The sequence below is a fragment of the Maylandia zebra genome, linkage group LG7 (genome assembly GCF_041146795.1).
Source record: "Maylandia zebra isolate NMK-2024a linkage group LG7, Mzebra_GT3a, whole genome shotgun sequence".
In the NCBI taxonomy this organism is placed as follows: Eukaryota; Metazoa; Chordata; class Actinopteri; order Cichliformes; family Cichlidae; genus Maylandia; species Maylandia zebra.
Window position 1 is genome coordinate 42,581,372 of NC_135173.1, and position 17,788 is coordinate 42,599,159.

General features: G+C 41.2%; 1 protein-coding gene across 4 annotated transcripts; it reads left to right on the top strand.

Moving 5' to 3' along the window:
* The first annotated feature begins 1,244 nt into the window (after window positions 1-1,244).
* Window positions 1,245-15,140, top strand: si:ch211-282j22.3 (ER degradation-enhancing alpha-mannosidase-like protein 3). Of its 4 annotated transcripts, XM_076886400.1 has the most exons (22): window positions 1,481-1,784; window positions 1,912-2,363; window positions 2,470-2,515; window positions 3,117-3,217; window positions 4,175-4,683; window positions 5,887-5,926; window positions 6,020-6,132; window positions 6,317-6,470; window positions 6,623-6,757; window positions 6,869-6,974; window positions 7,091-7,188; window positions 7,299-7,424; window positions 7,519-7,602; window positions 7,702-7,785; window positions 7,973-8,097; window positions 8,242-8,407; window positions 10,007-10,164; window positions 10,256-10,373; window positions 11,194-11,367; window positions 11,613-11,778; window positions 11,894-12,085; window positions 13,186-15,140. In XM_076886400.1, the coding sequence occupies exons 5-22, from the start codon at window positions 4,487-4,489 to the stop codon at window positions 13,404-13,406; spliced, it is 2,457 nt and encodes an 818-aa protein (XP_076742515.1). In that variant the 5' UTR covers window positions 1,481-1,784; window positions 1,912-2,363; window positions 2,470-2,515; window positions 3,117-3,217; window positions 4,175-4,486; the 3' UTR covers window positions 13,407-15,140. The 4 variants fall into 4 exon arrangements, with proteins under 4 accessions (XP_004538333.1, XP_076742515.1, XP_004538331.1 ...); XM_004538276.2 differs by lacking the exons at window positions 1,481-1,784; window positions 4,175-4,683 and adding an exon at window positions 1,245-1,318; XM_004538274.2 differs by lacking the exon at window positions 4,175-4,683.
* The last annotated feature ends 2,648 nt before the right edge of the window (window positions 15,141-17,788 follow it).

A 17,788-nucleotide genomic window follows, 5' to 3' on the forward strand; every position in this document is an offset into this window, starting at 1 on the left:
AGTAAGAGTACAGCAGGTTACCACAGAAATAAAGCAAGAGAGATTACGACAGGCTGACGACTTTGCGCAACAGCCGAACTAACTGCATTTCTGACATATTTTGGATTCCATTTAGTACCCTATTTAAACACCTATTATCTATAGGCAGTAATTTGCAGATCCTCTCTTTGATTTTATATCTATGTAAATTTCCCATAAGTATGATTAAAATATATGTCGTTACGTTTTCTAACAAGTATGTGTTGATTAGATCTGTGTACTCGTTAAGCCCAAAGCAAATAAACGGATCAAATAGGGGGGATAGTAGAGTTAAAACAGTGAGAAAATATGAAGTACGACTTCTAAAGTAATGTCCATATGAGTAAATATATTTAGTTACATTTTTTAATCCAATCTAACAAACTTTTTAGCAGGTCTAAAGTCCATGGCAGGGTAAAAACATGAGTCAGAGAGAAGGAGGAAGGAAATGTGACAGGATGAATATGTGCTTTGGCCTTATCGCATAATTTCCTAAGCAGCCTAATGAGATTACAGATGTTTATCTAGCCTACATCCTTAATATTCAATATTCTTTCAGCACAGCTAAAATTAAATTATGCACGCAAATGTATTTACCTAGTAAATATGAGGCACGCGAAACCATATGTTTTATTATTAAGCAAAACAGAGAGGAGCACGTGGGCTTAGTTCAGCCTAGCCCAAATTCAAAGATGCCCTGCCTCCTGAGGCGCACCAGGCGGGTTTATGCATCCACAATTGTCAGGAGAGTGTGCCACTATGAAAACGGGACTGCTGATTTAAGTGAGATTATATAGCAGCAACAGCTAATGCATGGAAACATCCTGTGGTCAGATGTCTATATGAATAAAAAATGCGTAAATTCCAGGTGATGTGTGGAAGTAGGCTGATAAGAAAAGGAAAGGAGACAGCTGCGACATCTTTCGGTAAACTGGAGACACTACAGACCTTATTAGGAAAGGGACCATGAAAAAAGCAGGCATTAGGCTGCATTTCCTGGATGGATCTTGGGTGCTTTGTTTTTTAAAAATATAATCTAGATTATATTTTCCACCATGAGCTCTAAGTAATTCCCGTGGAAATGTAAAATCTCATGATTTTTACTTCCTTCCTTTTGCATGGTGCATCGATCTATTTTTCTGATAAGTGTGAATTTATATAAACGTAAATACATCAAAGTCTTTGGGACGTTACAAAAGGCCTCCTCGCTGACACCGCCTACCTTGTGAGGTTGCTGTTTCGCCCTAATTAAAGCCTTTAAGGAAGATTGCTGTTATAGCAATCTGACCTCTGTTACATGGTGAGTGAAACATAATCTTATTTTTATCCTTCTGAAATCTTAACTATAACCCGATGAACTAGAGGAAATAGAGGTGGGCGAAAGGAAAACAGATGCTCTACGTGGCACCAACTTATCCTGAGAGCTAAACTCGGGGAGAAATTTACCCACTATAGCCGGGTAGCGACAAAGCCTGTCAGCTCTCTGACAGCTCAGTACTATAGTGACACTTGGAGACGTGTCAGCGGCCCTTAAGAAAAGCTGTTTAGCACTCGTTTTCATTTAATACGGCGACTGGAGGATTCGTTCTTAATCCCAGAGTATGTTTTGGCCTGTTTCACTTTTATTTTTTAACGAGCGACCTCATTAGCTCACTAAATAGCTTTGCCGAACTAGCGGCTGGATAGCCGACTAGCAACAGGGAACCTCCCAGTAGTATCATGGCTAGCGAGAATTAGCCACCCCATTTCACTGTGACATCACTTTGGTAACGTCTTAATATTTATTTTATTTTTTCCAGACTACCGCCTTTAAAAACAAGTGCACTACTAAACCTGTTCGGTCTTTCTGCGCTTAACCAGGGCTTCGTGCTTACTCTCGTTTTTCCTTTACAGGGAAGCTAACGTCACTTGCTGTCCCTTGTTTACATGAACACCGGTCATCTGGGGTGCTCTGAGGGCATGTGATGGTTGTAACAACACAGGATGAACTACAGAGAAACCGGGTTGTAAATACGGACATGGAACTTGGAGGTAGCTAACGTCGGCATCTCAGAGCCATTTCTCTGAGAAGATGACCTGGACTCTAAAGGAGGACAGCTGTGCCAGCTCCACTGTTTGACTTTGTGTGGGTGCTGGACGGAGAGCAGGAGCTTTGTTTGTCCCTGTTAAAAGTTTATCATGATGCAAAGCTACATGAGGACAACTGGAAACAAACAGTGCTGGGAATCGGCCTCTGCTTCTACCACAGGGATGATGTGGAAAACTCTCCTGGTCGTTAGTCTTTTCTGCTGGGGAAAGTGTCAAGAGAGCCAGAATATGACACCCGAGGAAAAGGGCGCAATCAGGTGATGAATGTTCACATAGACATATAAACAGTGAGTGCGCTTTTGTAAAATTATTGAAAGCATTTAACTTTTGCGTCTTTACCCGTTTTGTTTTTCTTCTGTGCAGGGACCAGATTGTTGAAATGTTTGATCACGCTTATGGCAGTTACATGGTAAGGTGTTCGTTACAGCATGATATTTGTAATTACCAGTAAGTTTATGTTTGCTTTTTGCAACAGTCCAGAGAAAAGACGAGTCAGTTGCTTCCAATTGGAAACGTGAATGCAAGCAAGCATGTTGGATTTGGTTGAGGTTGCTGTTAGTAATGCTGGAGAGGGTCAGACTCACCTGTGCCTTTATAGGATAACCAGAGTTGGACAAAGAGGCACGCACGACCTAAAGTGTGTGTGGTAGATGTCCTTGTGACCTAACATAAATTAATCTAAGTGTATATTTAATATAGGTAGAGCAGCTAATGTTTACCTGATTATTGCATGTAAAAGGGCGATAAAGACGCAAAATTATCACTAAAAGGAGTTTAAACAAGTACATTCCTTAGTTAAACTGTCAAAGATTTCTTCAACTGAGTCCGCTAATAGTTTGAATATTTAGATGGAAAACTTAAGGGACATTGTTGAGTGAGAACTAACACTGTATGTGCCAGGTGAAGTGGGAGGTGTATAAGCTATTGATCTCCACCCATCCTTCCTCAATGAAACATTTTATGTGAAATGATAATGAAAGCATGGAGGCAAATGTTTGTTTCTGTTGTAGAAATATGCCTATCCAGCCGATGAGCTGATGCCTCTAAGCTGCAGAGGGAGAGTGCGTGGCCAGGAGCCCAACAGAGGGGACATAGATGACTCCTTGGGGAAGTAAGTAAATCGTTAATTGACATTTGGAGCATGAAAAGCATATACATTTAAATTCCTTCAAGCAGCAGCCAGACCAAAGTATTGCAGCAAAGGTTTGAGTGTGAGCAGTTTAAGATTAGCAGATAAAAGATGACCTGATTTCCAAATGGCATAAAGTAAGAGATGAGATATTTTTGATATTTTGAGCAAGATTACTTCATCATCTCTTATCTGCTGAGGTTCTGAAAGGACAACAAGATAACAGAGAGGGGAAGGGGGGGGGGGGGGGTTTGTCTACCCTGCATGATAAGAACCCTGATAAATCTTCCTGAAGGTCTTTTGCAGTCATAGAACAATTTTGATTCGGCTTTCTAGGAATCCTGTGAGTATTTTTTGCAGTAATTCTTTTGCTTTTCCAGACCACAACTTGACCATCACCATTCCTGTTGTTTGAGAAAAGAGCTTTGTGGAAACACTTTTACCCCCACTTTACAAATAAAATGAAAGTATTTATAAAATGTGTATCACCAATACTTTTCTAAAAATGACTCTGAACAGGATGTAGCTGTATCAAGCTACATGATATCTAGAAGTTATCTGACAGCTAAGATCTCTTTTGTAAACTTTCTTTCACTCCTAAAATCGACAGGGCAAAAGTGATACTCACAGTGCTTAAAATTCTATGAAAAGTATGTTTAATTTTCAATTTGAAGCCATTTAGAGATCATTTCATCTCCTGCTTGCTGAAGTAGTCACAGTAAGGAATTTTTGACAAGGGTGCAAAATGTTTTGCATGCCAAGTCTAATTTGTCTAATGCAGGGGTGTCCAACTCCAGGCCTCAAGGGCCTGGTCCTGCAGGTTTTACATATCACCCTGGGTCAACACACCTGGTCTAATGCTTCTGAGAATGATTTTGCATCCTTAAAGAAGACAGGAACTATAGTCTTGCCCTGCTATTCTCTTCAAAAATACCCTAGTATTCAGAGATGCTGAATGACCTGCTGGAGCGGGGGGGCTAGGAGGAGGAGTTGGCCGTCCGACTGCGGTCTGGAGTGTGGGGCCTTCCTGCTGCTGCGGAGTCGGGGCGGTCTGCCTCCCCCCACCGCAGGGAAAAGGGTAACACCACCTGGGTCTGGGTGCAGTTCCCCCCTCCAGGGGCAAGGGTACCTAGACCCGGTTTGTACAGTACGCTTGGGGAGTGTGATCTTATGTACAACGTCTCTTTATGTCTGTCTCCACGTTGGTTCAGTGTGGAGTAAGTGCATATGAGAGCATGAGGGTGGGAATGGATGTTTGTATCTGTGTGTGCCTGTATGTCTGTGTCTATATGTCAGGTTGGGTGTCAGACGCCACCTCTCTGGGGACATCTCAGGCCCTCCAAGGTTTGGAGGCCTATCTCCCCCTACCACCACTTCCCCTGCCAGTGGCGGACCCCCTCAGACATCGGTGCGTTGGTGGTTCTCTGTGTCCGGGGATGGGCGTCCAGGTACACACCGGCTCACTCCTTGGCGGCCGCTTATCAGGGCCTGGAGCCTGGGGCTCGCTCGGGCCACTTCGGAGGTGGGGTGCCCCCGGCCTCTCGGCCTGGGGCTCGGTCACTCAGGCGCGGCTGGCTGCCGGCGGAGCTCACGGGCACGTCACTGCAACTCCCCCTGGCTTCTGCTCCGCGGCTGCTGAGTGAGCCCTCATCTGGGACTCTCCTCAGCTCTTTCTGGGACAGTGGCGCGGCTGCCCCTCTGTTGGTCTTCCTTGGTCTCTTGTGTTCTGGGGGCCTCTGGATGTCTGGAGTTCTGATCTCCTCCATACCTGCTTCATGCCCTGGAGGACGGGGCTGTGGCCCCCCCCACACCCTCTAGCAGATTATTACAAGAAGGAACCTTTTAAAAAACAAAAAACAAGCGCGTCCATGCTCACAGGTGTACACACGGGTGATCACACCCACAAACTGCACCCTTTTTGGCTCCTACCTCAGGGCACACTGTGTTCTGTTGGTCTTGTGTGCTGCACAGTGGTGTTTAGTGTTTGGTATTTGCTGTCGTATTCCCATGTATCATTGTGGTGTTGTTTGTTCTGTTGCTCTTGTTCTCTTCTGCTTGTTTTCTTTTTTCTTTCAGCAGGTGACCCAGGTGATTGATATATGCATTTTTTCTTCTCTGCCCGTTCTGTTGGTTTTTGTTTTTTGCCCTTCTCCCCCGTCCTTCTTCTCAGCTGTTTCTCTTTCCCTCTTTCTTTCTCCCCTTCTTTCCCCCAGTCAAGTCTGTCCCGTATTCAGTAAGTGAAAATAAAAGAAACAATAAAAGGTGAATCAAATGGACCATTACGGCAAGGCTGGGATGGTCAATTTGGTAAAGTAAATCCGTTGGGCATCTTTCTTTGCCTTTAGACAACAATTCTGATGGCAAAAGAGCCAAACGGGACAGGCAAAAAGGAAAAAAAAAAAAAAAAAAAAAGAGATGCTGAATGAGCTGCCAGTTTAAGCAATAAAACCAACAGGAAGGCATTAAATCGGCATCTTGGAGTGCCATACACAGATCTATGTACAACACGTGTTTTATAATGTAACATTTAGCTTCAGACTCAGCATGAGTCATTACAAATTTAACTGAATCAGTGGAAAGTAGGACACCAGCTATGCTGCACTCTGCTAGCTATCGACATGTCATAATATTCGTTTCCACCATCTTTTTAGGTTTTCTCTCACTCTGATTGACACCCTTGACACCCTGGTGGTAAGTATTTGATTTTCCTCTCATAAAAAAACAATATTGCTTTGCTTGTGTTTTTGAACAATTATTTCTTTCGCTCGCATGAATTTTAAACAGGTTTTAAACAAGCTTGATGAGTTTGAGGAGGCAGTGAAGAAGGCTGTGAGTGATGTACGCCTCGACAACGATGTGGTGGTGTCAGTGTTTGAGACCAATATCAGAGTTTTAGGGTATGAATCTTATGTATATATAATATATTATACAGCCTTTGTTATTTTCCTTAGATTTGTATTAACTGCTTTATTTGAAGTGCTTTTTTTCTTGGCTCATTATTCCAATTGTAGTATTTTTTGACATCAGTACATCGTTTTATTGTCACTGGAAAGAAATATCCTGAGTATTTCTTCTTCCCAGTGGGCTTTTAGGGGGCCATGTGATGGCTGACCTCCTACGGCAACGTGGGGAGAGGATGCAATGGTATCGTGACGAGCTCCTACATATGGCCAAAGAGCTGGGCCATCGATTACTGCCTGCCTTTAACACCACAAGTGGCCTTCCCTATCCTAAGGTAGTGCTTATTTTATTGTTAAATATCACAAACCTTATTGCAGATTCATTATATGCTATCTAGTTCTTCAAAATTAGGCACTAATAAACAACAAACGTGTTCCTCATTTTGCACAGTAACTGATATAATTTTTGCTGTATTTGGCTCACCAGGTAAATCTGCGCTACGGTGTCCTAAACCCACTTTCCCGGACAGGCACCGAGTCCGACACCTGCACAGCATGTGCAGGAACAATGATCCTGGAATTCGCTGCCCTCAGCAGGCTGTCAGGAAACTCTGTGTTTGAGGTATTACCTTATTCTTCCTTCTTTTTTTCTTTTTTTTACTTTTTCATGTTAGGAATTATAGCTGAGTGTAGTTTTCACCTCAAAGAGTTTAAGCATGTAATACTTTTACAGGAACATGCAAGGAAAGCTCTGGATGTCCTCTGGGAGAGGCGACAGAGGGGAAGTGACTTGGTGGGGACTGTCATCAATATCCACAATGGAGAATGGGTCCGGAGGGGTGAGGCAGTTTAAACACAAAGATACACAAACATCGACAGCACTGGAATCATGCAGGTTCTCACACAAGCAGTGGAAATCGAGCCTTACTGAGTCTTGTCGCTTCTGTGTTTGCAGACAGTGGAGTTGGTGCTGGCATCGATTCATACTATGAATACCTGATGAAGGCGTACATTCTTCTGGGAGACAATGTCTTTCTGGACAGGTTCAACGTTGTAAGCATTCCTTGCTGTAACATCATTGTCTCACACAGTCTGTCATATTATAGTGTTTGAGCTGAAAACACTACAGTAATTATTTGTGTTTCTTGGTTTTTCCTCTACAGCACTACAGTGCCATTATGAAGTACATCAGTCAGCCTCCCCTGCTGCTCAATGTACACATGCACAACCCCACAGTGAGTGTGCGAAGCTGGATGGACTCTCTCCTGGCATTCTTCCCTGGCCTGCAGGTCTTAAGATGTGCTCAGTTAATCATATTGACTCTTTTAATAGTGAAAGAGTTTGTTGTTTATAGTTTCTAAAGTCCTGCTTTTGCTTATATAGGTTTTGCGAGGGGATCTGAAACCAGCCATTGAAACTCATGAAATGCTTTACCAAGTAACCAAACAGCACAAGTTTCTTCCAGAGGTAATGACTCAGTATTTGTATTCCTCTGTATCCCAGAACATTTCAGCAGTCAAGAAAAGTGGTACTAACCTCTTTTGTTTTTTGTTCATCTCACTGAAGGCTTTCACTACAGAGTTCAGAGTTCATTGGGGTCAACACCTACTGAGACCAGAGTTTGCAGAAAGCACCTACTACCTCTATAAGGTAACCCTGTATGTTTAATCTCTGTCACTACCAGTGTCGCTGATTAAATATATTGCATTTCCTTTGGTTGTAAAAGTTCAACTTTGTTAAAAGTTGGCAAATTTATACAAGTATTTTATTCCTCTTAAGGATATGAAGAGCTTATCCTGTAGGACATGTAGGTAAGATTATATTTTGATGTGTGCAGGCCACTGGTGACCCCTACTACCTCAGAGTGGGACAATCCATAGTGGAAAAGCTCAATGCCTATGCCAGAGTGCCTTGCGGGTTTGCTGCTGTGCAAGATGTCCGCACAGGGACACATGAAGACAGGTACTGTGTGAGGCGAACTCTGTTCTGAACATTTAAAAACTGAAAAGTGTAACCTTAAGTATCAGAAACAGATGTGACCATTTTTTTTTTCTCCTTCTGATTTTTTTTTCTTTCTTCTATATATGTGGGCTTTTCTGTGTTTAGGATGGACTCGTTCTTTCTGGCTGAGATGTTTAAATACCTGTACCTAATGTTTTCTGAGAAGAGTCACCTGCCAATTGATATGGACGGCTACATTTTCACTACAGAGGCTCACCTCCTGCCTATATCTCTTTCCACCACTCAGCCACCTTGTCCAGGAAACGATACGGTGAGAGCGCTCACTTTGTCACAAACACCAGTGCAAATGTTATCTTCCTCTATTTTCTATACAAGCTTGTGTATACCAACCACTCTGTTAGGTCCACCTGTCAAATTGCTTTTTAACATGGATATCTAATCAGGCAATCACATGTCAACAACTCAATTCATTAAAGCTGCGTCCACAAAGTGAAGTGCCCATTGGAAATGCTTTTGAAGCTGACAGCTGGTTGCTTGTGGATATTCCAGGTTGCAGTTGCCTACGTGACCTTCTTAATATCTTCACCACCAGGTACTCATACTCTTGTCTATAGTCAACACGTACTGCTGAGAATCACTTCCAGGGTTGTATGCAGATTTAGTCACGTAGACCTGTTCTCGACTGTCTTCTTGAACTCAAATGGAGCAAGGTTGTACCCACCTTCTGATGGCTGCCTTCAGCAGGATAACACACCATGTCACAAAGCTCAGATCACCTGAAACTGGAATGAGTTCTCGGTTTTCAAAACTCCTCCGAAGTCACCAGATCTCAATCAAAAGCACCTCTGGGATGTGGTGGAACCAGAGATTTGCATCATTGATGTTGTTAAATCCTCCCAATTCTTTTGATCTTTGGGCTGAAGGAAGGACAATACTCGGTGTATAAATGCTCAATCAACAATCTTTTATTCCATACAATTCAACACTTTATGAGCATAAACCATCCGGAGGGGAGATGAGCGCGGGAGGGTGTCCGCCTGATCTCGAAGTGTCTGAGCGTTCCTCAGATTCTTATAGCTTCAGCCCCCCTCCACCTAGTCATAAAAGCTAAACATCCACATTCTTTCTCTCTCTCAGTGAGTCTAAGTTATGACCTTGGCTTCCTGTGCAGTGTGTTCTGTTCTTTTCTAATCAGACGAATAAGGCCATGACTCTCTGAAAACAGTATTTCTTATACCTCAGCAGTATAATGCATCATAAAACAATATCATTCATTCACAATAGATCAGCAGCTTAATGTAATACAAATCAGTTTAATAACTGTAATAGTTATCACCTTCTTCTAAGTCAGGAGAATAATGCAAACTAAAACTACATAATAATTTCACAATCTTTAATTAGGGGTCTAACGTGGCATAAGATAATATAATAATCTCACAATGTGCAGACAACGGATCTGTTGTAATTGTGTGATACTATCATGTCAATTTGGCCCCAGATCTCTGAGAAAAGTTTCCAGCACCTAATTGAATGAGTGCCATGAAGAATTGAGGCAAAAAGGAGGTCAAAAACAGTGCTACCTGGTTTGTTTGTATGTCTCACATTAGCACTGTCAAATTTTTACTAAATCTGACAGTGCTAATACTGATATTGTGATAACAGAAATTTGAAGAAAATGAGGATGGCAGCATGCCACCAGTCTAATTTATCTCAAACTTTGTTTTGTTTTTTAGTACAAAGGTTTGGGTTTGTAACAGAGAAGGAAGGTGATCTTAATTTAGTGAATATTGTAATTATTGTAAGTCTCACTTATATGACAGTGCTGTATATTTAGAAGTTAACAGCAAAACTCACTGGCATAGTTGTATAGTAGGTACATACTTATTTAAAGGTGTGTCTTGTTCTTCAGGAGACTGTTCGTATTTCTCAAGAAGAAGATCTGTTTACACACTCCTGTCCCAGCACTGAGACGTTATTCCCAAACAACCCGTCATTTGCCAAAACCATCAGGGACGGATACAAGTACCTCACTGGGGTGGGACGAGCTTTCCACCCTTTACCCATCAGGTGTGTCCAGCTGCAAGAGACTTTTGATTCCAGAGTAAATTCTCTGGTGGATTTGTGAAGTTGTTTACCTGACTGCCTTCATACTTTGCAGGGAAATTGAACTTCCACTCCACGATAATGGCATGGAGCCAGTGGAGTTCTTTAAAAGCATGGGCATTTCTCTCACTCCACTGAACGAAGCCAATATGGGAGACACTGGAAGGCTTAAGGTATACACTGATTACTTTGTACTCTAAATATGAACTGAAATGATGAGTTCAGGGTCAAAAATACGTCCGAAAATATACAATTACATGTAATTTTTTTTAATTCCACAGCCATTTTTTATACAATACTTCTTTTCAATATTTAATGCCATTGGTAAAACAAATTAAATTCAAATTGATTTAGTTTATTATTGTAAATGAATTAGTGCTCCAGCTGCAGTATTTTCATACTCCACCAGGAGGCACTGTCCAAACTCTGCGGATCAACGAGTATATTTTCTTCCATTATAGTTATCTAGTTTGTTATACTTGTCTTATAACGGTCCACTCTTTTAAAGCAAAATCTGCCTGAGATTTAGTTTAAATGTGAAGTTATGTATTTTAATGGTCCAACCCACTGATTCCCAAAGTATGTGCCAGTTGTATAGGTACTACAACCTAATTAAAAATGTTAATAGGAGGTGGTTAGGTTGTGTTATTACTCATTACACTAACCTAAATTTACTGCTCTTGTGTTGATGTTTGTGTACCAGTGGTAGTGGAGTCACACTCCTTAACATTTTGCATATGACTAGGTAGCATTAGCAATTTATAGCCAACAGTCTGTGTTGTTTGTGTGTGCGTGTGTTTTTTCTTTTTTTTTCTTAATTAAATGTTCAGGGAAATCCATCAGTTTGTCTTGTATTTTGATTAGAGTGAAGATTGGCTGGTGCCACATGGGTATTTCTGGTTTTTAAGTGTGCTGCAGCACTCTTGACTTTGGGAATGGCTGACCTGACCAGCTCTTGTTTTCAATTGGGTCTCTAAATAATGATGTCTGCAGGAGCATAAAGGAGTTTACCGGGTAAAACTTGTAGCAGAATTGAGCCAGGCACCAGAGGAGGAGGTTGTGGTGCCTCATGTCGTTCAGCTCATATCCCCACCATTTCTGGGAAGGACGGTCCTCACTGCAGGACCTGCCAAATTTGGGATGGACCTCACCAAGCAGGAGCATGGGGTGAGATAACACACCACATAGTATCGGTGTCAAAGCTAGTGTAGCTTTCAGGAACAAAGACAGAAACATGTGTTTCATTGCAACAATGTGTTTGAATAGATTACAATCTGAGATAATTGATATAATATGAACTACTAATTAAAATTAATAATTTATGTATGCATTTTTGTTCTCTTGGTCTTGTTTAGTTCTTTTCTCTAACGTGCAAAGACAAAATCACATTAAAACAAACTCTTGTGCTGCAGGTGAAGGGAAGCATAGTGAAAGCTTCCCCCTACACTGCGTGTGGACCCATAGACAATGCAGCGGGCCTAAAAGGCCACATCGCTCTGGCACTAAGAGGTGACTGCATGTTTGCTGCAAAGGCTCGTTGGCTACAGAAGGCAGGAGCCATAGGAGCTATTTTCATAGGTGAGAGTCATTACCAGTTGAGCTGAAATCATTTGCTCTTATAGTATTTCTCAAAGTTTAGAATGAGTGGACTTCAAAGATGTTCATGAGCTCAGCATACGCCTTTGTTCCTCAGACCACCGTGAAGGAAGCAACAGCGAGGAAACCCCTCTCTTCCAGATGGTTGGAGATGGCGACTCCACTGAAGACATCACCCTGCCTTTAGTCTTCCTGTTCAGCCGTGAGGGTGCCGTGCTCACAGCTGCCCTGGAGAAACATCACAATGTGGATGTGCTGCTGCTGCCCAAAGAGAGGCAGCTCGGACGTGGTGAGCATCAGGAGGAAGATTAGATTAGATATAATATGTTTATGGTATTGTCAGCAAGTCCCATGAACAGTTAAAAAATGACATTATAGTTTGGTTGGTCTTTTTTTTTTTTTTTTTTTTAATGCTGTCCAACTTTTTGAGTCTCTTGGATAATTTGGCACGAACCCTGTTTAAAGCTGGCTGGGAGCCGGTGACTATTTTTAGAATTCATGTGGTACCGGTGATAGGTCTCTAATATCCTGTGGGGGAGCCACAGTGGATAGATTTTGGCACAGATTTTACACCCGCTGCCCTCCCGTTTATCTAACACCAGGTATACACTAGCTTGTGACCCCCTAATAGGGTCTACAGAATCAAAGGAAAATATTATTCAGATTTTTAATGCTTGTTGGAAACAAAAAGGATGTAGACTCATCAGATTTATACTTAATCATATGTTTTATAAAAGTCACTGTAAAGGTTAGGAAGAAAATTAGATAGCGTTGTTTTCAGAATTCATGCAGTGAAGAGTAGTAAAGATAATGCTGGGTGTATGATCTCTGTGATGTGACTCACCAATGTGTTAACAATAGACGTGAAAAAGTGTCTGCCTCACAGAAAATACTTACTATCATCTGTCACTTACCATTTTTATTGATTTTATATATTTAATGTTTGTTGAAAGGTGAAAAATATAGAATATCACCAGATATATACTTGATCAAATAGTGTCTAAAAGACACTGTGAAGGTTAGGAAGGCCTTTGTGCTTCTGTCCTTTAATAGATGTTTTAACTACACAGGATATGTTGTGCGTCATGGTTCCTCTGACATAATACAGAAATCAAACTTTATGTAGCATACAACAATGTATTTTCTTGTGGATTTGACATAGCTGTTGGTCCCAAATTGACCCAGAACATATAGCTATCATCATTTTATTATTGTTTTACTTGGTAGCAAAGTGCAGATTCACTATTTCAGTTGTTTTTAATTCAGGGTAATATAAAAATGGAATTGAAGTTGAGGACAAAATGAAATGATATGGAAAAACGTAGTTTGTGCTGCAGATGTGAGCTCTTCTCCTGTTTACGTGTGTCGTTGTCTGTCCTTGTACTACAGATAAAATGGAGAAACACGTCAGCATGAACCTAAAACTCCGCCTGGCAGAGGAGGGGGAGATGGAGGGGGGAGCAGCTAGCGGGCGCACCCTGGAGTTTGTCTTGGAGAATGACGAGGTGCTTCTTAAGGACGAGGGAGTAGAAGAACTGAGAGAAAAACAGCAGCAGTCATGCACAGAGGACAGTGACAGGACTCAACCCTCTCAAATCCCAGACTCTTAATGTCAGACCAAACACAAATCCATGAGCTGTGCTGATCCCGAACTTTGCTGCCACTGGTATCTTGTCAGGTTCTGGATGGAGTGTGCCTCAGAGCCCCTCACTGCCCTACAGCACAGGGAGCCCTCAGTGACACAACTGGCATGTTTACGCCTGTCTTGAAGGGTCTATATTTACCTTTCAGTCAAAGATTTGCAGATTCTGCTCCATGTGGTACAGGAAATGGTGGTTGAGGTGTGGCTTCTGATCTCATGAGACTAAACTTAGTAATATAAATCTAAAAGGATAGGCTGTTAATGTGTAAACCTAAACCTAACCTGTAGTTTTTGCTCCTGTGGGCCCATATGAAGTACATCCAGAGGAAACTGTAGTTAAGGGTCCAAAAATGTCCTCAGCTACGGTTGTTATGCAATGCAGTGCATTTTTAGTATATATTGCACCTTTTCACTTTAACAAGTACTGTTTAGGCATTCATTGATAGAGAGTAGAATATTACATGGCCAGTAGGTGGTGTTAGCTACCAGAGCTTCTCGGTAATGTAATGGTGGCTGTTGAAGAACAGGAAGTTGGGTTAATTTTAAAAACTATTTTCTTTCTTACTGGAAATCACTTCAGGGAATTTTAAGAGTGAATACAGTTTGCATTGATGAAGAGTGCGTGTGTGTTTGTGTGTGCGTGCGTGTGCGCCTGTGCGTGCTCTGCTTTTTTGCTACTATGTGAGCAGTGTCTGTGACTGTGTATGTGTGTGTATGTGTAATGACTAAAAAAAACCCTTGAAGGCATCTCGGTTAAAACGTCACAAGGCAAAAACGTATCCATCTTTACAAATTCAGAAAATCGGTACGATTTACCGTCATGAATCTTTTAAAGTTCAGCTTTCTAACCCAAAAATAGCCACACGGTTAAGTTGTAACTCACGTTTTCTTAGAAACACTGAAACTGTGATCAGAGGCGGTTTTCTTGCAAGCAGACACCCCTGGTTTCAGGTGCAGCGTCAAGGATTGTTGAGGCTGCTTTGCACTTTGAGACTTGTGGAAAATTGGGAAAAAAAGAATCATCCTATTATTACGTTTGTTTATGGTCAAATGTAATAACTCATTATGGTTATTTTTCATTGCATTTTCACTGTGTAACAATTGATTGTTTGTATCTTCCTTTAAATGCCAATTTTTTTTTTTGCAATGCTCCTTTCAAAACACTGCAAATTGTCACGTTTATGAATAAGTGGATTGGGTGAAATTTTGGTGAGGTTTTTGGATCATCTAACATTTACCAGAGAAGAAAAGACCAACTGAATCCTACACATTTATGCCAGCGTGTGACTGAAATCTATAGTGGATGCATTTTGCATAAATTTACAAGCTGGGGTTCTGACTCTCACACACTCCTTGCATACTCACCTGTTTTACAGCATTAGGTTTACTTGTTATAACTTTGGATTAAAACTCAAAACACTGCATAACTATTTCATCCACACTAATAGAAGTTTGCTTGATTCTTAACTTTTGTGTAACATGGAAATGTGAGCTGTCATTTGTTCCTTACCTAACTGTAAAGTGCACCCTTTCCTGATGCTGCTGAGCTGATTTGAAGTCAGATATTTGTTTGGTCTTTTATAAGGCTGTGCCAACCTGTTTACCTCAGGACTGTGTATGTAAATGTTCATGCAGATAAAAGGACCATGCACCAAAAAATGGATTGTTCTTCTTTTAAATGATTTTCATGCTTCTTCTGCAACTCTGAGGTTTTTGTTGGATTGTGTCCTGCAGCTCATAAAGTGCCAAAAGAGAGATTATCTGAAATCACTTTCCAGGATATAAACTTAGACACATTTGTCAGTAAATTAAAAATCATAATTCCTAACCCAATCAACCAACCTATGTTTTTTTCTTTTTTTTTTTTTTTTTTTCTTTTTTTTTCCATTACTCTGCATTTTTATCATCAGTGGCAGTTATGGTTTCCTATGAGGTCATAGGTTAAAGGATGTGGTTGCCATTTGCCTGTAGTAGGCTTTTGTGATTAATCATCCAGCGTAGTCTTTCTGATACTTTATTTCTCACTTCATACTGACGTATTTATCTGGTTAAAGACCTTTTGTGATTAGTTTTCCCTTTAAAAGTAGTTTAAAGTAATGTGTGCAGCTGTGTACACAGGTTGGAAATGCAATTTGATTGTAACACATTTCATATTAAGTACACACATCTTTGTAATTTTATGAATTTTTTAAAAATTTATTAGAAATATTGTGCAAGAGCAAAATAACTTCTTTATGTATATATTTTATGTACAGTTTGAGCTCAACAGAAAAGACACGTAACATCAGTTGCCTCCAAAACCCACATGCATCACATCCGTGCCACAGCACTGCAGCGGGTTGTGAGCTTTTCAAAAAAAAGAATGCTGTCTGACTACCTTTGTCTGGGAAAAATGAGACAGACCTTGACACGTTTTTGTTCCAGAGGACTACGTGGCAAGAACGATGATGCCTGCGATGACATCAGTTATAATAGTGCTGCTGATGCTGTTTCACCCACAAAAAGCCCCGCCATGTAAGGACTCTGGACAGCTTTTAGAATAAAGAGGTTGTAATTGTTGAGTGGTAGTCCTAGAGCAATCTAATTTACTGCAAGACAAATGACATGTTGGGGGGTTTTGTGTGTGTGTGTGTCACAAAATACAGTATACCACAAATCCATTTGATTACACAGCTTTTTTTAAGTGCGTGTATAGTCATAGTAAAAAGAAAGTACAAGGGTTTTACATATCAGGACAGGAATGTGGTCTTTATCAGACCTTACGGTTAGATAAATACAACCTCATATGAAGTGGCAAACATGACATATTATAGCATCCATCCATCTTTCCACTTTGCTTATCCAATTAAGGGTTGTAGGGGGCTGGAGCCTATCCCCTCTGGGGTGAGAGGTGGAGTACATCCTGGACCGGTCACCAGTCTGTCACACGGCTAACGCAGAGATAACCATTCACACTCACATTCACACTTTGGGCAATTTAGCTTCCCCAATTAACCTCACTCCACTAACTGCATGTTCTTGTACTGTGGGAGGAAGCAGAGTACCTGGAGGGAACCCACGCAGACCCAAGGAGAACATGCTGCCCTGATATAAGACACTTTGTCATTATTTATTTTATGACAGTTAAGCCATAATGCAGAAGCAGTGTGAAAAATTAAGTCGACCCAAACTGCTTTTATAGGAATTATGAGGGTAAGGAGCAGCCTGACCATAATGCATATCAGCACAAACAACTTGCACCAACTGTGAAATACGCTGGCAGAGAGGTAATGATCTGGGCTTGTTTTACAGCCACAGGACCCAGACACCGCGCAGTCACTGCTCTAGATTCTAGAGTCGATTGTGAGCCCTTCTGACCAGCAGCTGAAGCTTGGTCAGTATTGATCACACAGCAAATCTACAACAGAATGGCTGAAAAAGAAAAGAATCAAGGTGTTGCTGTGGCCCAGTCAAAGCCCAGGCCTCAGCCTGACTGAAACACTGTGGCGGGAATCGAGCTCTACATAAATGAAACCGTGAAGCAAATTTTATATGAAAGAGTGGGTGAGAACTTCTCCACAGAGAAAACCATTGCTTCATATGTCATGGGTACTATGTGTGTAATGCCATGTTCGCCTGTTCATTTCAGGTTGCACTTACTTAACTTTAAGAGCTGCTAAAGACTAGATAATTTTTTTTATTATGTCCTGATATGTAAAACATTTGAACTGACAGAGGGTGTAGGCGATACGCTCTCTTTCTTTTTGTACAGGAAGACTGTGAGCTACTAGTAGTCCGGTTTGAGGACTTACTTTGAACCGGACAGCTAAAGATCCTTGCTGACCTAAATTCCGCTCTTTGTTTGGCAATGGTCTTTCAGCACTAAGCAAGCAAACAGCCTCCAGCTGCTATTCGCCATTTGGTCTGTGTTTGGGAAATAACAATAATGGCTTTGGCAGACAGGAGGGACAACAATGGAAAAAAGAGTTTGTCTATTCGATGTCTATCTATACATCTTAAAAATACAGCTGGAGATCATTTTACCTCCACCTGCTGCTACCTGTTGCTCCTCAGCTGTCTCCCTTTGCAGCTATCTGCATTTGGATCATATCTGTACTGCTAGGAAGAGGAAAAAATTGATAAACAAGAATAATAATAATAATAATAAAGAATAGCAATGCGTAGACTATGACTGTGAACAGTTATCCGCATTAAAATAAGACTAGGACTTTTTCATGAATACACGACTTTATCCAGCTGCATGAAAACCATCAAACCAAGAAGATCACATTATTAAACCGGTTCTTCCACGACGTCAAACCTCACGTACGCGTTTACGTGGTATCCTGATTGTAATCGCTCGGTAAACTG

Excerpts from the sequence above, each read along its gene's own strand:
- si:ch211-282j22.3 (XM_004538276.2), top strand. The coding sequence starts at position 2,197 with ATGATGCAAAGCTACATGAGGACAACTGGAAACAAACAGTGCTGGGAA. Across the intron at positions 6,758-6,868 it reads CAGGAAACTCTGTGTTTGAG|GAACATGCAAGGAAAGCTCT; the intron begins GTATTACCTTAT and ends ATACTTTTACAG. Across the intron at positions 11,368-11,612 it reads TCACCAAGCAGGAGCATGGG|GTGAAGGGAAGCATAGTGAA; the intron begins GTGAGATAACAC and ends CTTGTGCTGCAG.